A 24,174-nucleotide genomic window follows, 5' to 3' on the forward strand; every position below is an offset into this window, starting at 1 on the left:
TTCCCAACCTGAGGACTGAGCAGACTTTTGCAGTGGTCCTGGGCAGTGCCATTTGGAACTAGCATAATGTGAACCTGCCGGCAGCCTGAGCACTACTGCATGGGCCCTCTGTGGTGGGGCCTGGATCTGTCATTTTACCACATGCCAAAGCGGTGCAGGTGAGCACCTCCTTAGAAGCCTCAAGGCTCAGAGGCTTGCCAAGAGCCCCGGGTCCCACAGCTAACATGGGGCCCAGGTGGCACTCCAAGGAGGCTCTTTCTAGGTCAAAGGCCCTCTCCCTGCCTGCCTGCTACCTCTAGACGTCTTGTACTGATCTCCAGGGTTTTTGAGCATCCATCTCTCTAGAAATGCTTCCCTCCCAGAGGAGGTTCATCTCCCAGAAGTCTCTATTTAGCCTCTTTTTCACGACCATTTCCTCCTTCAGTCCGGAGTTGGTTTTCCTGGAGCTTTCACTACGGAGAGATGGAGGCACCTGGAGAGACCACAAGGGTCCGAATTTGTTGGGAGGGGGAGTCTTGACTCGGCAGGGCTCAGGACAGCAGCCTTCACCGTCTTGGCTCATACAGGGTTGCGAGGAGCCCCCCTCCACCCCCCCCCCAGGCAATCCCACCCCCAGAACGTTACTCACACCATTAGGAAATGTGAAAAATCACTTCTTTGCCTAGAGCAGATTTATATTTATTTCTGTTACCAAATGTCGAACCCGACCTGAAGATGGGGGGCGGGGGGCACACCTCCCATTTTCCGAGGAAAAAGGAAGGCGACGGCCTCATTTTTCATAGTCGGGGCTGCCAGGCTCTAATTTGCTTTCCATGACAACGTCGGCGATCGGACGCTTCCGAAAGGTACGCGGTAGCGCTGGCCTCCCTTCGCCCCGCCGTTGCCCGCTAAGTTCAGAAACGGCTGCCTGGCCCGGGCCGGCCCTGCCCTGCTTCCTGCTCTCTCACGCCCCGGCCGTGAGTAAGGAGCCCTTCATTGCCTGCTCCGGGGACGAGATGTTTTGCACCTCGCCAACGAGCCCGGCCAGCCAGGTAAGCCGCCTGAGAGGGAAGCACGCTGGGCGAAGCTCGGCAAAGTTCCCTGTGCAGGTGGGAGGGAGGCGCACATACTTAATAAGAGGCACGAGGGAAAGGAGCCAATAAAGAGCTTCCCAATAGGAAATCTTTTGTCAAAGTTGGTGGAACTTACAAAGTCACCACCGCTGCTCGGGGCATCCCAACGGCTCTGTGGCCGGCCGGGGGGAAGACTGGTTTGCAGAGAACGCGGGGGAGTGGGGAGGGAGCAGTCACCCCGAGGAGAGCAGAGAATTCGAAGTTGTGGTCCTGCTTTTCCTTGGGGGGGGGGGGGCGATCCTGACCGGCTCCGCGCACCTTCGGAGCCAGCGTCGCGGACTCAGGCGCCCTAGCTTTCGGTCTGGGGTGGGGGTTGGGGGCGGGGGTGCCGCTAACTCCTACCTCTCCGAAGAGTCCTCGGCGTTCTCGTCAGTAATCATCTGCAAATCCGGGGGGTTTTCCTCTGACCCTTCTTTGACCAGATTCTCCTCCGGGCTTGCTTTCGGAATGTCCTCATTGGCTCGGAAATGTTCGATTAGGTTCTGCTGATGCCACGTTTGAATGGCTCTCTGATGGGCAGGGGTTGGTCCTGGCACCGGGGCCAGGATGTTCTGGTGGCCAGGACTGTTGGCGCTGCTTTTCTTCAGCCCGTTGCCCCTGTCCCGCGAGTGGCTCTTCAGCCGGCTCTGCCCCGAGGTCCCTCTGTGCTCATATCCTTCCTGCTGCAGGCAGCCTCCGGGCCCGGGGGCGCCTGGCGAAGGGTGACTGAACCACCTCCAGCGGAGCCGCAGGATCTGCTTCACGTCAAACTCTTTCTTGCCCGACACTGACATCTTTGCAGGGGGTGGAGAGGGAGGGAGGGAGAGAGACCAAAGCCGACTCTCCCTCCCGGAGAGGAAATGGAGCCTTTGTTATCTCTCTTTTCTCTGCCTCTTCGGAACAAGCTACGAGAGCCCAAGTGCCTGGAGCAAGCGCCTTCCTTTCCTCCCTCGCTCGTTCGCTCGCTCGCTCCCTCCCTCCCTCTCTCTCTCCTTTCCTTCCTCTCCCCCCTCCCCCCAGCCCGCCTCTGGTGCTCAGCTGCATCCACTTGGAGCTAAGGCCAGGCTGCTGCTGATGCTGCCGCCGCCGCCGCCGCCGCCGCCGCCGCCGCCGCCGCCGCCGCCGCTGCTGCTGCCGCCGACGCCGATGCTGCCGCTGCGGTGGTGGCGGCTGCTAAGTGTGTAGGAGGGAACCCATACTGACAGGATGATGAGGTCAGACCTTAAACAAGTAAATGGGCTCAGCACAGGAAAGCAGCCCCCGGGACGCTTTCCCTCGGTTAGTTTGGCACACTCGCAGCCTGCCAGGCTGTCCCACCTCGCACACAGACACCCAAAGCATTGCCCCACGAGCTGTGAAACTTAAGATCCAGGGATAGCTGGCGAGTCCCCCACCGGACCCATTATCGGAAGAAGGGACGAGCGTTGCATACTCTTCTTCAGCAGAGCCTTGATGCCAAGGCCCCTGGAGATGCCCCTTGATGGGTTCCAGGCCCCTCCCTTCCACCCAAGACAGTTTCCAAGATTTGGCACATCCCTCCCTTGGCCAGTGGGAACCAGCCGATGATCTTTAAGGGCCTTTGGGCTAATGACAGACTTCAGTAAAGGAAGAAGATGTGCTAGAGAAATTGCTAATGGGCCATGGTGCTTGGGTTCTCTCCGAAAGGGCATCCACGAGGCCAGAGGCTGATTTTAGGGAACCCGAAGGCCTTCCCATTGAGCCGAGCATGGAGAGAAATCCAGTGTGCCTGGTTCTGTCTCTATAAAAACCTTGCACTGCCCTCACCGTCCCTTTCTGAATTACATTAGACTCGGGCTCCAATTCCACAGCCTAATGGCTTTATTTCCTGGGTCTGAGCCTGTGATTTCTTGGGTTTAGAGAACTTCTGCTCTAGGAACTTCCTCCACCAATACAGATGGACACTTTCCCTGCAATTTAAAGTCTTAGTAGCCAGGGGACACTGAAACGTTATCTGTAGATGACACAAAGCTGAGGGAAGAGATAGCACCTTGAATAACAGCTATTCAGAGTTGGAAAAGCTCAAGCCAGCCCAGGCCATAAAGCTGAATCTAAGAAGATCCAGTCAAATGGGGAATTGAAAAAGTTGACTTCCCAAGAATAAAATTTTGCAACAATATCTTAGAAAACAGTCGTCTGAAAAAAGATGCAGGCCTGTTAATAGACTGCAGTGTCAGTACTACTGAACAATGGGAAAAGCTAATGAGATGCTGGCCTGCTTCCAGGAATGAGCTGGTAAGAACCCTCCTGGATCCTGCCTTGGTCCAACCCTATCGGGAACATACTCCACAACCCAGTTCTGGCTTCCACATTTGGGGAATGTTCTTGATAAGCTCAAGTATGTCAAGAGGAACCCAAACAGAATGGTGGAGACCCCAATTTCATGCCATAGAAAAATTGACTTTAAGGAAGTGCTTGGTGGAGAGAAGACTCAGGGGACAATGATAGCTGTCTTTACATATCTGAATGGCTGTCACACAAGCCAGATTAGGCATGTTCTGTTTGCCCCAGAGGGCAGAACTAAGAGCAAAAGATATAAGTTGAGGCTTCAAGTCTGGAAAAGCTTTTCTAACAATTAGAGCCATCCAGTAGTGAAAGGGGTTTCCCCAGGAGATATGGTGGGTTCCCTCTCTCTGGAGTTCTTTTAACTGAGCCTTGCTAATGTCATATCACCTCCTATTATAGGGGTTCTTGCGGAGCTTGGTCATGTAAGAGGCAAGACTTGAACTTAGATTTTCCCGATTCCAAGGACTTCCCTTGACACCACACTCTCACTCAACTTCACATTATTCTGCAATAATTGGGTACAATGTGCTTTGAGATCTGAATCCAATGAATTATTGGGATGAAGGCTAATGTTTTACAAAGTTACATTAGAAGTAGATTTTAGTACAATCAATAGAGTGCCAGGACTGGAGTTAGAGGAACTGGGTTCAAATCTGGCCTCAGACACTTCCTAGCTATGTGACCTTGAGCAAGTCACTTAACCCTGATTGCCTAGCCCCTGTTGCTCTTCTGCCTTAGAATTGACACTAAGGGGACAGCTAGGTAGCTCAGTGGATTGAGAGCCAGTCCTAGAGACAGGAGGTCCTGGGTACAAATCTGGCCTCAGATACTTCTCAAATGTGTGACCCTGGGCAAGTCACTTAACCCCCATTGCCTAGCCCTTATCACTCTTCTGCCTTGGAACCAATGCACAGTATTGATTCCAAGATGGAAGATGAGGGTTTAAAAAAAAAGAATTGACACTAATACAGAAGGAGAGAGACAGAGAGACAGAGAGAGAGACAGAGACAGAAGTAGGTTTGCTAAAGTAATTTTGAAGTTAATTCTGACAAGTTTAACTTGTTTACTGTTGAGGCAGTATGACATAGTAGAAGGAGGCACAGCTTGAACCATCTGTTCTGAGCAGCTATAACTTAGTCCAGGGCTAAATCCCCCAAATTTGGAGCCGCTATACCCCCAAATGAGATTTGTTGTATCCTTGAGGGCAGAAACTATGATTTGCATTTCCTTTGAACCCCACCCACCAACCCCAATCTGGGCATTCAGGCAATAGGTACTGGTCAGTTGGTTTGGTTCATTCCAGCATCTATGAACCTAGAAGAGTCCTAATGACCCAGATGTGACAGTGTCTCTGCTTATGTGTCTTTGGGGAAGATTTTGAGGGGTAGCTTATATCTGGGGGAGAAGGGAGCCTCAGGAATGTAGACATAGAAACTCTAGAGTTCGATACAACAGGTATTTTCTTTTTGAAATGAATATACTCCATGTGTTTGGATCACAGAAATATAATAATTTTTTTCACCTAACATTCAGCACACACTTATGTGTAAGGAACTAGGGGATATCTAGACAAAAATAAAATGTAAATTGTAAAATGACTAAATGAGAAATCATGTCAAAAATTCATTTCAACTGTTGTGCTACTTGAACATCTGCTGTGTGCATTGGAATCAAGACCGTTACAAGCACAATATTCATTCTTGACCCTCAAGGAATTTAAATTCTGTAGAGGGGCCAGTGGTGACAGTGGCGGTAGTTTTGGTCCATTCCTATGATTTCAATCACATAGTATCTCTTTTGAATAAATCTGTGATTTCACTGGTGTAGGGAGCTCCTGGTGGGGAATTTCCTTCTGTCAATGCAGCTCAGTCCTTACTCTGCAACTTATTGTCTAAAAGCAATCTACTGAAATTGTTTTCTCTGAAGTTACCATTGATCTCTTCATTGCCAGATTCCATATCCTTTTCTCAATCTGAGCCCTTATTGAGCCCTCTACAGCCTTTGATACTGCTGCCTGCCTTTTCCTTCTGGTTCTCCTCTCTCTTCTGTTTTTCTAATACCCTGTTCTCTTATCTTTTCTCCTACTTGCCTGACCACCCTTTTCCAGACTCCTTAACTAGATCATCCTTTATTTTATGTTCCATTTTTGTAGGTGTGTTGCAAGACTCTTTCATGTATATATCCTTTTCTCTTTCTCATTTTCCCCTTAGAAACCTCATCAGCTTACTCACATGCTCACGTACAGCTAAGATCTCATTGATTCAGAAGTTCAGTCTAACAATGTAGATCACAGACTGTCCTCTTTGACTCTTGTCCATATCCTTCCATAAATGTGACAGGGAGGGTTCACAATGTATTGAAGGCCTTCATGGCTTTCTCTTTGAAATTATAAAATTGTGAAGATATTAATCGGCATTTCCTCTGTTATTCCTTGCTCTCCCCAGATAGCCCTCCCATCTTCTCTTCTTATCATACTAGTCTTCCTTGATGATGTCTTTTACTTTTGTTCTTCTCTGGAATTTTTCACTGGCTATATATTGAAGCCTCTTCATACCCATTATGCACCTCTATCGTTCCCCTGTGTGATAGATACATATCTACAGTTCTTCAGAAAGAGCTGTATTCCATGTTTCACGGCCATATATCAACGCTGATCGAATGTTAGTATTAATAAATGGGCCGAACTGGCTGATGGGACTTCCAGGGACATACCTCCTCATGCTTCCTTTCAAGACTCTAGAAAGCCTGGGATACAACCCTCTAGATACTACTCATACATGCTGACCTTATCTTTCAATTAAAATTTCTCTCTTAAAAGTTGCCACAGAAAACAAATTGTGGTGTATGATAGTGATAGAATATTATTGTGTTATAAGAAATGATGAACAGGATGATTTCAGAAAGAGCTGGAAAGACCATGTGAACTGATTCAGAGTGAAATAAGCAGAACCAGGAGAACATTATACAAAGCAAAGGCAATATTTTGTAATAACCAAATGTGATAGTCTTTGCTACTAACAGAAATGCAATGAATGATCCAGGATAATTCTAAGGGAATTATGGCAAAGAATGCGCGCCACAACTAGAGAAAGAAGTGTTGGAGTTGTAATGCAGATGAAAACATATGATTCATCACTTGTTTCTTTGGGTATATGTTTTGGGGTTTTGGTTTTATGGGATTGTTCTCTTACAAGAATGGATAATATGGAGATAAAAATAAAATAAATTGCTAACAGAAAAAACCACAAAGTTGCCACAGATCTCCCAAATTGTCAGTTACCGATAATTTTTTAATTGCCACGTGTATTGGTATTTTTTCAGTGCTCATCCTTCTTGATCGCCTCTGTAGCCTCTGGCCCTACTGACCTCCTTTTCTTGCATACTCTCTAACCTCTGGGGTTTTGTGGTACTGCTCTTTCTTGATTTTCCTCCTACCTGTCCACTGTACCTTCTCAGTTTTCATTACAGGATCTTCACTAACTGTAGGTATAGCACAAGCCACAGTCTTAAACCCTCTTCTCTTTTCTTTCTATACTCTGGTACTTGGTGATCTCATCATCTCCCAAGGGTTCAATTATTTTCTCTCTGCAGATTGCTCCTGTCATGCTTCAGAACTCCAGTTTTGTGTTACCTACTGACTAATTATACATTTCAAACTGGATGTCGTATAGGCATTTCACACTCAACAGGTCTGAAACAGAATTAATTATGCCAGAGTCACTCTTCTTCCAAACTTCCCTATTTCTGTTCAGGCAGCACCATCCTTCCAGTCACCCACGTTCACAACCTCAGCATCATTTTTGACTCCTCATTATCTGTCACTCCACGTATGAAAGCTTTTCCTGGTCACATCAGATGTTAATGCTCTCAAATCAATCAACCAATCATTTAACAAGCACTTATTAAGCATGTATTGTATGCCAGGTCCACAGCACTGAGGAAGGAAAGAAAAGTAAAACCCATCCCTGCTCTCAAGAAACTTACATTCTAATAGAGGAGATAAGAGTGTGCATCAATAGGCTCCCACAAGATATCTGCTGAGTGGATGGAAGGTAGCCTTAGAGAGAAAGAGGCATGAAAATCCTGAGCTGAGTCTTGAAGAAAGCCAGTGATTCTAAAAGGTGAAGGAAAACTATTCCAGGCATGGAGAGAGCAGATGGAGTGTCATATATGAGGAAGAACAAGCAGGCCAATAGAGCTTGATCAGAGAGTGAGTGGAGGGAGGCAAGTATAAGACTGGAAAGGTAGGTCAGAAGGGATCACATTAGAAAGAGCTTTAAATGTCCCCAAAAGGCCTTTTTATTTGATCTGGGACGTAATAGGGAGCCCCTGGAGCTTATTGAATAAAGAGTGTTTTTATATATACCTACTGTGGATGTGCATATTTCATCTCTATCTATAGAATATAAATTCCTTAGTAGAAGAAATGATTTCACTTTTCTCTTTATTTCTCCAGCACTCCCCACAATGCCTGGCATATAATAGATGCTTAATAAATGTTTGCTAATTGATTAATATGGTTATAATGTTCCTATATATATAATCCCTTGTAATTTATAATTTCAGTAATACATTCAGTTTGATACAACAAATATTTATTAAGCAATCCCTATATGTGAGGAAGAGGAAGGGGACTACAAAGGTAAAGAAGGCATTGGTCCTTCTTTCAGAGAATTTACAGGATTATAGCATTTCATATTTGGAAGGACCTGTTTGAGCAAGACTTGAACTGTAAGCCCATCTTTTACCCAGCTTACAAATGGTCATCCAAATCTTTGCTCTAAGCCATCCATCTCACAAGGAAACCATTTTACCTTTGAGAATTCTGATTGTTCAGAAGTTTACCCTTGTGGTTAGTCTGAAATTCCTCATTTGCAACTTCTACCCACTCCTAGATTTATACTCTGGAGCCAAATCAAGCAAGTTTAATCCTACCTTCACACAAAAACTCCTCAAATACTTGAATGCATTTGAAGAATAGTAAATGGATTTGATCCTTCTGCAGCATTCAAAATTCCTTCTGCTTAGATTTCATTACTTTGCACTATCTAGGTAAGTTCCTTGGAGAGAAGGACTGGTTTTAGTTTTGTCTCTGTATCCTGAGCACCTAACCATGTTCATCATATGTAGAAGGCATGTTAGAATGCTGATCTCAAGTTGAATTGGATTGGATTGAAAATAGCTATCCTGTCCTCTTAAGTTTTCTCTTCTTCATCCCCACTTCTTTCTACCAGTAAGCATACAGCATGAATTTGAGGCTTATCACTATCCTGGTTGCCCTCTTTTGGATGCTCTCTAGCATGTGGCACTCAGAAATGATAACAACAGTTCACAGAGTATGAGAGAACCATTATCTGCCTGTCTTAAGATCTTTGGGGGGGTTGCCATATTATGCTATTGATTAATATCAGGTTTATAGTTCACTGAACACTTTGGTCCTTTTCAGAGGAATTTCTGGCCAGCACCATCTCCTTTAGCTTGTACTTGTGATGTTAATTGTTTGAATCCAAATTAAGACTGCAAGTGTCATGAGATTTTGGGACTGGACCTGTAATTCCACTTGTATGCTGCACTCTGTCTGATGAAATTCTCTCTACCAGTGTAAATCGTCATCTTCTCTACAACTCATTGTTGGAGATTTCCTTGGAGCATTGAGAGATGTGGTGACTTGTCCAGTGGGGTCATGGCATGGGTCTTCTTGACTATGAAGACAGAGCTCTATCCATTCTTTCATGCTGCCTCCCAGGACTTTGCATTTATTCCGATTGAGTTTCCTATGATTAGATTCACCCCAATGTTCTAGCCCCTTTTGAATTCTGATATCCTACATATTAACAGTTCTTCCTAGTTTGTATCATTGACAAGTTTGATATAAAAAAACCATCTATGCCTTTATCCTAGTCATAGATAAATATGACTGTGCCTCACAGCTAAACATAGATCCCTTGGTCACTTCCCGAGAGGCCTCTTTTTAAATTGACATCTATTCAATACTGGTTCTGTGTGGAACATGGTCCAAGTAATATCCTAATTTACCTGCCTGAACTATGATGCTTCGCCTACTTCTCCAACTTGTCCATAAGAAAGGCAATCAGTGTTCATTATGTGCGTGTCACATGCCAGTCATTATGCTAAGTGCCGAAGACTTAGCATGAAAGACTTTGATGCACCCTGACTTCAGTTCCTGCCAAATCTATAATATGCTCTTAAGAGGCTGATAAGTGGCCATCTAGAAAAGGAGGCAGTGACCAAAAAGCTAGCACTGCTTCAGCAAGATTGGCTCATTCCAAAGAACTAAAGAGAAGAGCAGAGGGGATGCTCATTAATGGAGGAATAGGAATAGGAGTATATGGTTTTTTCCTGTAGTATTCTTCTGATCAGTCAAATTAGTACTCCCATTAGGAAAAAAATAATGTTAATCTGGCATGACCTATGATTTTAAGAAAAAATATCATTGCTATCTTTTGTTTTTTACCTCACAATAATTTCCCAATGTTCCTCATCCTCACCGTTTTGGAGGGCCATCCTATATAACAAAGAATAAAAAAGAAAGCATCTCAGCAAACTAACTAACATATGGACCAAGTCCAGTCATATCTACAGGGTTCTATACTCCTAATAATCCCCTACATCTGAAAAGAGGGTAATATACAGCCTCCTCTTTCATATTTTTCTTCTTTTGGGATAAGCTTACTTATTAGAATTATATACCACTCCATTTTTATTCTCTTTGCTCTTTATATTTACATTTTTGTCATCGTGTATCATTTTCTAGTTTGGCTTAATTCACTTTGTCTCCATTCACCTAAGTCTTTCTGTGCTTCTCTGCATTCTTCATAGTCATTAGTCCTTTCATCACAGCAATATGCCTGTATATTCACATACTTCTGTTCCTATTCATCAATTAATGGGTATCTCTTTTTTGCTTCAAGTTCTTTGACATGAGCCATTCTTGATGAAGCCATGTTTTTGGTCACCCCTTTCAGTCATTTAAGAACACATTCTAGATTTTGCCAGGGACTGAATCGAGTTCACTGGCTAAAAGTTGGCTAATTGTGCTCTCCTCTCTTTTTTTGAAAGTCGAGACATTGACCCGTATTTTGCTCATGCTCTTAAAAAGGTCACTAGTGGTGTCTCAGCAAGCATAGCTGCTAGTTATTTCAGTACCTCAGGCTTACTAATGCATCTGGACCTGGTGACTTGAACTGATCTCTGACATGTGTCTCTCTCTTATTATCTGCTACTTTGGCTTTAACTCCTTCTTAGACACTTTTGTTCTGCCTTTTCCAGACTGAAGATAATTTTCCTTTGCAGAGAAAATGGAAGCAAAAGATTTGAGTGGCTCTACCTTCTTTACGTCATCCTGCTGTCAGCATTCTATCAGTCCAGAGTAATGGTCCTACCCTTTTTTGATTCTCCTTTCTTCCCAATATAGTTCAAAGGGGGGAAACCCCACCTTTTGGTTGTCTTAGCTTTTCTTCACCAGTTTCAGTTCATTCTAAGCTTTAACACTTCTGACACCATTCTTATAATGTGCCACATTACAATAAAATGGGGAATGGGGAAACATGTACACAAATAACTGTGATACAAGGAAGAATGAGGTAAGTGCAAAAGGAGATGGGCCAGGCAAAGTGCTCTAAAATTCAGAGAGAGAAATCACTTTGAGGGCAAGGTGTCCTGGAAGGCTTCATGGAGGAGCTGCCCCTAATTGGGACCTTGAACAAAGAAAGGGACATGGAGGGAGTTGATTCAAAGCACAGGAAATGGCATAACCAAATACAGACAAGGGAGAAGACAGGATAAGAAAGGGAGGTTAGAGAGTAGTCCAGTTTGTCTGAAGCATAGAATATGTGATGGGAAAGAGTAAGAAATCACACCTGAAAGGTGAATATAAGAACAGGTCACATATATATAGTACTTTGAGGTTAATGAAGTATTTTCACTCACAACAGTTCTCTGATACTAGGAGCAGAAATCATAGTGGACCTGGAGTCAGCCAAGTCTTGGCTTCAAATCCCATATCAGATCCTTGATAAATGCCTCTGGACAAGGTGATCACCTCTGCATCCCAATTTTCCCATTTGTAAGATGCATATAATAATAGCCATGCTATCTACTTCCCAGGGCTAATGAAGGTACCAACAGCGATATCAGATGTTTCGTAAGCTTTCAAGGGCTATCTGGATGCCAGTTATTAGAATTATGTCCTTTTACAGAAGAGGATTGAAACTCAAGAGAGCTTGTCAGTTGTCCATGGTCATAGAGCCAGTAAATACTGAAGCTGAGGTTTGAACCCAAGTCTTCTTCCCCTAGTCTCTTTGCACTACAATGTGGCTTAAGGCAAATTCTGTTAAATGCCACGTACACCATAAACCTTAATGGGAGAACTAGGTCATCAGATCTGCTTGGAGAAGGATAAAGAAAGGCTTCATGGAGAAAGTGATACTTGACCTGGGTCCTAAACACTGGGTAGGAGTTTTAAGAGGTGGAGATGTGTGAGGAAAGAACAATATTCTGTGAGGCTGTGATAGAGATCATGAAAATGGTTTTGAGACAGTTATAAAAGAATTTATAATGAATTGCTCTTATTGGGGAGTATCTCACACTATCCACTATGAGGCCAGGCTGGCTCCAGCTAAGCTTCACTTTACACCTTGACCACCTACCTCCTCAGCTCTCCACAATGGCATTTCTTTGTCGATTTCCAGTTTTGGAACCATCATCAAATCAGCCCTGCCACTGGTATTAGAAAGGATATGACAGGCTACTCCCCCAGTGGCTCCACTCACTATCCTTGGAACTTTCCAGACTTTTGAAATGGAAAGAGGGGTCGCAAGCAGCATGGGAAGATGGGGTACCTGCATCAATAAAACCAGTAATTGTGAAGGATTGAACTGTTATAATGAAATGAGCTTAAATTCTCACACAAATTCCCAATTTCAAAAGGAAAAAAGAGGTGAAAATAGCGTTGTGGCAAAAAGATCCATCTGAGAGATGAACCTGACTGAAAGGAAGCAGGTGTCTGTCTCCTCTGGGCTAATAGATTCGATGATACTCTGTATCCCGTTCTGATCCCAGCTAATTTGTTTTATTAATGAATGATCTACATTCATTACCTCCATTTTCTCACCATTCTTTCCTTCCTTAAATGCCTTGAAATCTGTATTCTAGCTTCTTTACTTCAATAGAAACTGGTATCGATGATTACGTATGACCTATTCCTACCTCAATCCAATGGCCTTTTCCCAGTTGCCATCTTTGATCTTTCTTCAGTATTTGACACTGTTAGCCATTCATTCCCTCCTTTTTGAAACCTGATGTCATTACTCTGCCCTATCTAGGTTCTTCTACCTGATAGCATCCTCCATTCACCTCTTCTTCCTGCCTCCTTGCTTCCCTCCTTCCTGTGGGCATTATTCAACATTCCATGTTCTTCTCCCTCTATACTGACTCTCCTGAAAAGTTCATTGTTCTCAAGTTTCATCTGCAGCCTTGATGTTAATTATTCCTATTTGTGCCACCATCACCTTCCACCTGAGCTCCAGGCTCAGATCTCCAGCTACTTATAGGACAAGAGATTTTCCTCATAATTCTTCTACTTTGATACTCTATAGCATTTCTATATTTTAGTGTTTCTGCTATTTGATACAAAACGAAAATAAGAGAAAAAAGAATTTCTAGTCTTTTATAGTCCAATTAAAATGTATTGTCTTCAAGTTATTTTATCAGTTAAATAGACCTGCTAGGCATTTCCTATACTGTGTATTCTTTTGCCTGCATCCACTCCTGTGTAGGGATGGCCCTCCATATCTGGAATATATGCTCGCCTCATCTCTGCTTCTCATAAACCCTAGCTTCCTTCAAGGCATAGCTTAGGTGCTGTCTCCTTCCTGAGGCCCTTCCTGACTCCTCTTCCTTTACCCCATCTCCATCTATCTGGCCAGGGTCTCTCCCTTTTGAAATCACTGTGTAGTTTCTTATTAGTATACATATTATAGCCCATATTAGAATGTCATCTTTGGTTTTTTTTGAGAGGAGGGACATTTTACTTTGGGGCTTTATATCTGCAGCACATAGCATGGCATTTTGTACATTGTAAGCACTTAATACATGCTTGGAAAATCAAACAGAATTTTGCCAAGACTGTGCCACAATTGTTCGGCTATGCTGAGGATTCAATCCATTCCTCAAAAGTTTTTTTTTTAAGAGAAAAGATTTTGACCCTCATTAGGGTCAAACTAGCTATAAATGTGGAAACTGCCAATGTTTTTTAGTCATATAAGGAGATGGTATTTATTCATGTTAGTCATAATAATTAGTGGCATTTCAAATGCCACAATACTCCCCAGAGGCAGTCATTAACCTATTTTAACTAGTTAAGTAAAAACTCAAATTCTATACTTTTTAACCTTTCTAGATGTTTAATTTCTGTTACTTAGATAAAATCAATTACCGTTAAGCCTTCATTTTCAGTCAGTCGTAAAGAACTGAAATGTGGAAACCTTAAGTCAAAGGCAACATGGTGCAATGAAAAGAAGACTCGGGCTGGTGGCCTGGAATGACCACAGTTCTAACCTAAGCTCTGATGTTTACTAGCTGTGAGAGTCCGAGTGAGAGCCTCATTTTCTCAATCTGTAAAACAGAGATAGTAAGAGCTACCTCACAGCGGTCTTGAGAGGACCAAATGAGGGAATGTTTGTAAAGTACTCTATTAATGCTAGCTTTTAAGATTACTTGGGCAGCTAGGAGGTACTGCAGTGCATAGAGCAGTGGGTTTGGAAATCAAGAAGGATCTTGATTTCAAATCTGTACTCAGGCACTTACAAGCTGTGCAACCCTGGTCAAGTCACTTAACCCTGTTTTCCTCAGTTTCCTCATCTGTCAAATGAGCTGGAGAAGAAAATGGCAGTGTCTTTGCCAAGAAAACCATAAACAGGGTTACAGAGTCAGACATGACTGAAATGACTGAACAACAAAAATTAATACATTTGGTTTCAGTTTCAAGGGTTTTCTTCATTGTTAACTTCTCGATGGCTATATCCACACAGACAGAGTTGAGAAAATTATGCAGATAATTTAAATTCTAAAACATGCCAGAGAAGAAAAGATTTCAGTATAAGTAGCAACTCTTTTCTTTTTGAGCTATGCTAATGTTGCAGAATCTTTCTGGCCCCAGTAGAATATTAAAGGCTCAGAAATGTAGTAGGACCGCATCTCTGTTATAATACAGATATTGAAATACTGCACACAAAATTCTATCCCCTAAAACATAATCTTAAAGAGATCTGACCCAGAAGACTCTACAAGAGGTGTTGGCTCTACTTCCTGCAAGCACCATTAGAAAAGAAGTTCTAGGTCTATGATCAAAGATCTCCTTCCTTTATACCACTGGAGGTCCTGAACAGTGATCAAACCAGGTGAAATAATCTCTTGATCTCAGGCAGTTGGGAATATGAAGTAATTTTGACTCAATGAGGGACTCAACCAGCCCAAGTTGGCACAATTAGTTAACCAGGTAACAACACATTTAGATCTGAAGTGCTCAAGAAACAAAGGTAAAGCGATCAAACTACTTGCCATGTACATGCATGCACATAAAGATTTTTACTAAATATTTACATGTATGCATCATGTCACTTTGGCCGTCTTCCCTGGACATAGTAAGTATTTTGAAATGATGATAAACTGGTTGGAGATTCAATAGTTTTTAAAAGCCTAATTAGAAAAAAGCCATTAAGTTTTTTTCAGAGACAATCCTTTCCCTGCCTCAAGAAGGATATTTGTGTCCATTGGATTTGGAGAGGCAGGCGGATCCTATTTCAAATGCCTGGAGAGAGGAAACCAATGATCCATTAGGTTAATCAGAGGTAAGCTTAGTGTAATGAATAGGGGGCTGACCATGGAGTCAGGCAGAATTGGGTTTGTCCTGCCTAAGACACATGCTTACTTTGGTGACCAAGGACAAGTCACTTCATCTCTTAATGCTCTCAAGCATCCTCCTGAAATGGCATTCTATATGAGTTGCCAGTTTGCATTGGTGGAGGGTTTTTTTCTCCCATTGGGAGTCTCTAACACCACTTAAATCAGAAATTTGTTTCCTTTCCCTTCCTCCCTCCAAAAGGACTGTATTATAGTGAGATAATTGCTCATACTTCCGGAAGATCACTTACACTAGAAATAGGAACTATTCCAAAGGAAGCCTGATCTAATTGTGTTCCACTGAGAGGGCTTCCCTCCCCAACTCCCCGCAGCCCTTTCCTTTGTTAGAGTATCTGAAATACATTCTATCTTAGCTAAGGCCATTCTACCTTGTTGGAACAGTGGCTTGCAACTTCCTGAATAAAAAGCTTTGGCAATTTTAGCCATATTTCTAAAGGCAGCTAGTATACGGCTATATATAATAGCTAGTGTGACACTAACACTTAGTGTAACTAAGATTACACTGTCCCTGAATCTGTTTCTAACTTAAACTATGAGGTAGATGTCTAAGGAATGGTGGTGAGAGTCTTTGCTTACACAGAACTCTCTATACCTGCCTTTAGATCTGGTTGGTCTAAGGTGGTGCTGTCACAGCCTCTAGCTCTCGTCTGGTTCACGCCATGGTCAGGGAAAATCAGAGAGACCTAAAGGAAAGCTAAGAGAAGATTGAGAAAGGTACTAGCCTGGCAAAAATGGCCAACTCTAGAATCATTAATCATCCTAAGGGTCAGGAGTCATGGAAGTGATTTTTTTGCCCCACTTTAATGTAATCGATCTCTAGGACAGAGGCTGTGATCACATTGACCGCTACAGCTGTCTTAAAGATAATGCTGTGCTTCATTTCTGATTAAATATTGAAGGGGCCAAAGACAAGTCACATTTTATAACCTATTTTCATACTATTAGCATTATGGTTAGTCCAGTCATGGAAAAATTCTGAACATCAGAAAAATTGTATAGAATGCTCTCTATGTAGTGTTGGGGTTCTTTAAGGCAATCCAACACACAGTGATTAGGGGCAAACAAACCACCATGCTATCCTTGGGGACTGTGAAACCCCAAATGGAAATCAGGCCCTGCTCCAGGAGCTTACGTTTCCCTTGGGAGATGAAAAAGTTAAACATATAAGTAAATAATTCTGGAAGGAGGTGGCCTCTCACCTGAGTTTTGAAGGATGTCGGGTCCAAAGAAGCAAAGACAAGAAGGGAATATATATCAAGAAGAAGAGCGTACCTGTGCAACTGGAGGGGGTGGAGGAATGACTCGGGGAGCAAAAAGGGGACTAGTTGGGCTGGGGCTGGTATAGAAGGGGTTTTAAGGAGATTGATAGGAAATTAATATGGAAAGCTGGGTATGACAGCAGATTAAACTAGACCTACAGATGTAAAACCCTCTCCTGAAACATTTCACAAGGCTGAATGAGCATGTTTATGTAGAATTTAATAATAATTTAAGAGCTCAATTTAACATTTTGATTTCTTTAAAATCCAATTAGTGTCTACTTGTTCATGCAGAAACTGTTAGCTCTCGGAAATTCTTACAGACAGCAGTTGTGTTATTTTGACTTAAATTCCATTTGAGAGGAGTATTTTAGGCTTGCCACAGTGTTTTGAGTCAACCTGAAGGCAGAAGAGTAAGTTAGAGAGGAGCCTTTGGCCGGGGTTATTCCTGGCGGCCCCATGGACCTGCCATGTGAGCAAAATCCAAAGAATTGCTTCAAACCTCACGTCTATGTTTTCTGAAATGAAGACAAAAACAGACTCACAGGGGCTGTTGTGAGGATCAGTTTTTGAAAAGAAATCTATAACATCTTTATAGTCATCCAGAGATAGGCACTATACAAACCCATCAGTTTTACTAGACTTTGTAGTGAAACCGCTACTTAGGGGAAGCTAAGTCGAAGAAATATGGCCTTGGGTATCTTCCTTTGTCCATATGGATTCCATGAGGGAAAAGCTAGGATATTTATTCATTGCCTTCAAGGCTGAGTGCAATGTAAGTGAATTCTGAAGATAGAGATCACTGGACAGGGGAAGGAAGAAATAGTGGTTAAAGGAGACCCACTTTTCTTGTAGAGCAGGGTGTAAGAGCCCCACTCACCAGAGATGGATCTCAGCTCACCAAAATGAGGCCAGTTATATCTTCCAGGGAAATTCATAAATGTGGTTGTCAGTGTTAAGCAACCACAACAGTCTAAGAGAAGCAATATGGAATCCTAGATTCTCTGTTCTTTGAAGGGGGATGTCATAGATCCTACTGGAAAGCTACCATTTTTGTTCTGACCTATTTTCTAGAATATTTTATTCAATACCACAATTAGCATGAAATCTTTGTTTTGGGAAAATACATCTTTTTTTCTCTGCTCTCTTATTGCTTTTTTCCCTTTCTAAGTCACCTAACAAATAACCATGCCCCTTAATTCTCTGAGAAGATTAAGACAGGTGCTTTTTTAAGCTCCTTTTTGCAGTCTTCAAAAATTCTCAGCAGCAGCATTTTCTCTCCTTTCCACTAGTCACCAAAGTATTCCTAGTATTTACTAGACTGGTCCCTCAAGTTATGCCTCTGATCTCATTCCCTCTGACCTCTTGGATGGGGGAAGGGAAGGAGACAAACATTTATTAAGTGCCTACTATCTATCTGGACTATTGTAATAGCATCCTAATAGGTTTCCCAACTTCCATTCTTTCTTCCTCCTTCAGTCTTTTTTGGTGTCTTTACCAGAATAATCTTTCTCCCATATAAATCTAGTTTTGGAACTCTTCTGCTCAAAAAAAAGTTATTGGTGATTTCTTGTTGCCTGTTGAGTATGTTCAAACTCCTCTGCCTGACATTCAAGGCTATCGATAATATGATGCCACATACACTTCCACCTTTATTTCATATTACTCTCCTACAAAGTGATCTTGTCTGATCTCCCTCCTGTCTTCTAATCTCATTGTCTTTGCTCAAACTGCCCTCTATGGCTAAAATGCCCTCTCTCAAATTTATTCCTATAATTGAAAACCCAATTTAAAAGTCATCTCCTCCAGCAATTCTTTACTGATCCCCCACGGGATAGGGGATTTCCTCCAAAGACCTCACATAGAATTTGTTTTACTCTTTTCTAAAGATCTGCTCAGGTAATTTGGTACAAAGTAGTTGTCTCTCTCCATTTCCTCTTCTAGCCTATAGGTTTCAAGAAGGCAACAATGAAGTGTTGCCTAAACTTCATTTCTTTCCTATTTACTAGCATATAGTTCTGTTCAAAAATGGTATTTAATGTTTATTAAATATATGAAAACAAAATTCACTTAGCCCCCCCACCCATGTTGGAGAACCTATGGCATGTGTGTTGAAGCATGCCACAGGGGGCCACTCCCTTCCCTTTCTCCACATGCACCTGAGGACATTTCTCCCATCATCTGCCCAGAAGTCCAATTAGACTGCTTCCTCCCTCCCTTGTCTGGGGTAATAAAATGAAGTTTGAGGGTTGCATTTTGGGCACTCAGTCTCTAAAAGTTTTGCCATCATTGCCTTAAACCATCCTGTTCTCTTTTATTGTTATAAACATATTATACTGTGTGGCTTAAAACTGGGGAATAAGAACATTTAGATCACTGGCTAGAACTTTCTGGCAAAAAAGTAGAGTGAATTCCACTGTAGTGTTCCTATGGGATGAGATGGAACTTGGAATACTGGACTTGGTGTGAGGGAAAAAAATTGAATGTTATGCCTGATGCTAATTTTCTGATAATGGGCCACTTAGCTCTCTGAGGCTCAGTTTCTTCATCCATAAAATGGGGATAGCTTCAATGCTGGTAGTATAGATCTCTGAGACTCTAAGGAGAACATGTATATAAAATACTTTGTGAACCTTGAAGTACTATCCAAATACCAGTTATGTCGATGATGATAATTATGACAATCAATATAAAAATTTGATTCTAAATAAGGCCTTGTATCTGTCCCAACTTTTTTGACTGAATTAAAATGCTCTCTGTGTATACAGATTAGATCTAAAAAATAAAATTCAACCACCAAATAAATTTATTGATTGATATCTTCACATTGCTTGGTAATTGACTGATTTTGTGTACATATGTGTGTATATGTATGCATTAAACTTATTCATATAATTTCAGACCTAGAGCATCAGTCTTTTATTATCATAGGGAATGGGCCCAGGACACCAAGCACCATCTTCTGCATGAAGCTTTCCCTTATCTGATCCTCCTAGCTTTTCTTTCCTCTCCCTTGAAATTACTTTAAATCTATTTTGCATATAATTATACATGTAGATGGTTTCTCTTGAAATAGAATGTAAGTTCCTGGAAGGCAGAGACTGGTTTGTTTTTGTTTTTATCTCTCCTATTCCCTAGGGCCAGTGCCTGGTACATAGTAAGTGCTAAATAAATATTTTTTGACTGATTGGCTCCTTGTTTGACAGATATTAACCCACCCTCATATTTAGCTTTCTATTTGGGAATATTTCTGAACTACTGAATGGTATTTTGAAACTGATGCATTTTCTATACATGTTCCAAGAACATTGGGAAGATACTGACTTCTAGCTAACTTTGACAATTTAAAAAAATCTATTTTCCAGGGACAGCTGGGTGGCTCCGTGGATTGAGAGTCAGGCCTAGAGACGGGAGGTCCTAGGTTCAAATTTGACCTCAGACACTTCCCAGCTGTGTGACCCTGGGCAAGTCACTTGACCCCCATGGCCTAGCCCTTACCACTCTTCTGCCTTGGAGCCAATACACAGTATTGACTCCAAGACGGAAGGTAAGGGTTTTAAAAAAATATATATATATATTTTTTTTTCCCACTTATTGACCAGTTGTTTTTAGTTATGACTGATTCTTCCTGACTCCATTTAGGATTTTCTTGGCAAAGATACTGGAGTGATTTGCCATTTCCTTTTCTAGCTCATTTTATAGATGAAGGAACTAAAGCAAAAATGGTTAAGTGGTTTGCGTGTGGTCACATAAGTGTCAGAGACCAGATTTGAACTCAAGCCTTCCTGTCTCCAGGCCCAGTACTCTATACACTGTACCATCTAGCTGCCCTTAAATTTCCACCCTATACCATGCCTGACTATATAGATCCTTAAAAATATAGGAGGTTCAAGCCTACCTCAAGGTTCAAGGTGCCTTAACTACATTATCATATCTTAACTACAACACTTGAGATACATCGACTTCCTAGTCTTGAAGGCTTTTAACCTCTTCCAGCTTTGGCTTATCCCTCCCCTTCATCTCCCAAGTCTTGGCAGGATAGGGAGGGGGCTTTCTTTTTTCATTTGATATATTTCTTGTATCCATTTCTTCTCCACTTTTACTGCTACAGGACTTTACCATGTTTCTATGAATGGCTAAAATCAATGTATTCCTACTTCTTACTCAGTGTAACTGCTCTTATCCATGAACTTTTTGGGTGTGAACATAATAAAAATTGGATCCATTATAGCAAAGGTTCTCTTTTTATCTTCCTTAGGTTTATCATATTCAGGATTAGGCTCTTGCTAACTACACCTGATTCAAGCTGGTCTGTAAAAGAGGTTTGGTGAAATGGTTTTATTTACTCTGAGATACTTTTATGCTAAAGAGCAGAGGCATACTAAAAGGTCTCTAAGCATCTTGCAGCAAGCAGAGGGGAAATAAAATGAAAACATGTGTGGCACAGTATAGCAGGGGGAATGGTGAAGGCTACATTCAGGCTTATATTAATGAACCACTATAACTCTTAATGAATCACCATGGAACCCTTAGAAGTGATCCATAGTAAGGAAGCTAGTTTCCCTTAGAAATTCCCATTTATACTTACTTTGATGCTGACTATACAGAATCAAATGGTTTATAGGTATTTCCAAGCTTCTAAAATGCTTTCTCGGCCTTAAGCTCTACTCTCCAAAGTCATATTAATTTTTCTAGCCACTTAAAACAACTTATAATAAAGTAATACAAGCAAACTCTCCCAATTCCAGATATATATATATATATATATATATATATATATATATATATGTCAAGGAAAATTGAGAAAATATCTTTCTGGGCCATGCCAGTCATTGGTTGATTAAGCTTCTTCTCATTCAACTTTATGAGCCAAAGAAAAGGCTTGGAACATGAAAGATATTTCATTATTCATTACTATAAAGTGTTATGCATCTTAGCAGAGCATTTGGAAACTTTTAGGATTTAAACTGTTAGACACTCGGTTTGTATTGTTATGGTGCTTAGTATATTATCTAATTTAATTCCATCTAAAAATTGTCAAAAGTCTCTGCAAAGCACAGGAGATGTAAAGAAGAAAAAAATCATATGGTTTCTGCTTTCAGTGTTACCTTACAATATTAAGAAACTAAATGATAATGCCATATTGTACTGTACGGTAAAGGTATCCTAAGCAATGTCAATGGTCCAAGCAGTCGTGGTGGAATTAGCAAGCTAACCATTGTCTAGAGGAGGGCAGCCAAAATGGTGAAGTCCCTCCTTATTGTACATATTAAGTTTGACTGAAGGAACTGAAAATATTTGTCATTCTGGAGAAGAGAGGAGTGTGGGAGGAAAAGATTGCTATCTTCAAGGATTTGAAGAAGTGTCATGTAGAAGAGAGCCTAGAGTTGGTCTGCTTAGAGGCAGAAAACAGAGCAAGGAGAAATGAATGGAAATGGAAGAGAAGCAAATTTAGTCTTGGTATAATAATTATATAATAATAACACTTTCTAATAAGTCAGGTGCTCCAAAACTGGAACGGGCGGCCTTAGGAGGTAGTGAATTCCCCTCAAATGGAGAACTTCAAAAAAAGGCTATATGAGGACTTGTCAAGTGTCCTGGAGAAGTGATTCTAATCTGGATATTGGCAGACACTGCATGGACTCATAGGTTTTATCCAGCTCAGATTCTGTGACATTGTTCTGGGTCACTTAGTCCATGTGATTGATGTTGTCTCTTAATCACTAATAGCAGTGGAAAATATTGGACAGTTGAAAATCATGAAATAATTTCAAAGATAGATGTGGTTATATACCACAAGGATTGTATAAATCCCATCATATTTCTAATAATTTTTTATTGACCAAATGTAACCAGAGGCTGAACTATATTCTTAAAGCATACTGCTGAATAGTTTTCAAAGAAGTTATAAATCTCCATGGACTGAACAGGCCCTTGCAAACAGACTGGTAATTCCCATTTGCTACATTTATTTTTGGATTGTATTTGTCTTGGTTTCTGATTGTGTATGTGTGCTATAATGCACACAGAGAGATAAAACAATGACAAATACCAGAAGAAATCTTTGGAAGTTTATGTTCTATGCTTCCTAGAAGTCCAGTACTCTTATTTATTATAACTATTAAGTGAAATTATACTGAAAAGGACGAGTGTCACATCAGAACCATCAGAGCTCTTCTTTTGATGGACCCCGATGATCAGGTAGTGAAATGAGTTTGGAAATAGAAAGATTTGTACTATTACCTGGATTCCGAACCAATAAATGTTAGTGGTCTAGATATGAAAGTGATCTTAATACCTAGGTGGCATTAATTGTTTCCTATCCAATAATTTACTTCTTATGGTTTTATATTAGCGAAGAATATTCAGAATAATACAGTTGTGCTATGCTTGAAGAAAATGCAGTAACCAAATCCAGACCTCGCAAAGCAGATAGATAAAGGCAGTGTTGGAGGGAGCATAGATTACTTATGTTGTAAAGCAGATAGGCAGCAAACATTGACTAAATGCTTATTTATTATGTGCCTGACCATTGGGCTAAAATCTAGGGATACAAATACAAGAACAAAAGACAGTCTCTGTCCTCGATGAGTTTACAAAAAAAGGAGATCTTTAAAGTGAAGAAAAGAATTGATTAATTATTGTCTAGGCTGTGTTTGTACCACACAAAACATGTGACCAACTCTTCAACTTGTGGAAGGCAAGGAACATTTCCAAAAGATGTCAGTTTAAGGAAGAAAACATTGCCTATCAACATATGACAAAAGGAATGCTTTGTTGAGCATTTTCTATTTCTTGTCCCTTAGGATTTTCTCCAAGTCAAGGCACCCTGGCCTCCTGACTGGGCCTCCATGCTTGTTTGTGCTACTGGCTCCTATAAGGTCGGTCTCTGGGTCCTACAGGATTCAACAACTCTAACTTCTTGGACGCTAAGCCTCAAGTGAGGACCTCAGCTCCTTCTAATAGTATAATCTCATTTTTTTCCTAAATCAAAACAAAACAACAAAAACAAAACAGAGAAAAACAAAACACTACCACCTTCTTAACCACTAATACTCTGCCTGAATTCACTGGATAATCATGTACAAATAACATCACCCACAAGTATTCCAACACAGTGATACTAAACCCCTGACTGCTGATGTACAAAGTCTTCCATTCTTATACACCGCTTTGTCTCTATCTCTCCACCGCAAAACCCAGATTTGCCTGCCTTTATACACTTAACCCTCTGGAATGTGTATTCCATCATTAACAAAAGTCCTCTCATCTTAAATTTCTTCCTTTCTCACTCCTTCCATCATCTGATCTTCAATGATATATGGCTCCTTTTACATGAAATTGCTTCCCTAGTTAGTCTTTCCAGTACTGGCTATGCTTTCTTTCATACTGCCCTCTTTTTACCCTCTCCCTGATTTACTGATTATGGTGGGAAGTCAGAATTGCCACTGTCTCCATTGCCACTTCCAGATCCTCTGCCAACTTTCTTAACCAAGCAATTCTGTCTCCTTTGAGGTTCATAGTATCCAAATTTGTTTCCTCCATTCCTCAGTTCTTTCCTAGGCTATCACTTCTAC

The 24,174-nt window shown here is 41.5% G+C and overlaps 1 protein-coding gene across 1 annotated transcript in view; it reads right to left on the bottom strand.

Moving 5' to 3' along the window:
• Positions 1-2,172, bottom strand: part of KLHL4 (kelch like family member 4) — a 235,876-nt gene extending 233,704 nt beyond the window's left edge. The window contains exon 1 of the mRNA XM_056809218.1: positions 1,455-2,172. Coding sequence (XP_056665196.1) covers positions 1,455-1,885 — 431 coding nt within the window. The 5' untranslated portion in view covers positions 1,886-2,172. The remainder of the gene's footprint in view (positions 1-1,454) is intronic.
• Between the last annotated feature and the right edge of the window lie 22,002 nt (positions 2,173-24,174).

Source organism: Monodelphis domestica, chromosome X, assembly GCF_027887165.1.
Source record: "Monodelphis domestica isolate mMonDom1 chromosome X, mMonDom1.pri, whole genome shotgun sequence".
NCBI lineage: Eukaryota > Metazoa > Chordata > Mammalia > Didelphimorphia > Didelphidae > Monodelphis > Monodelphis domestica.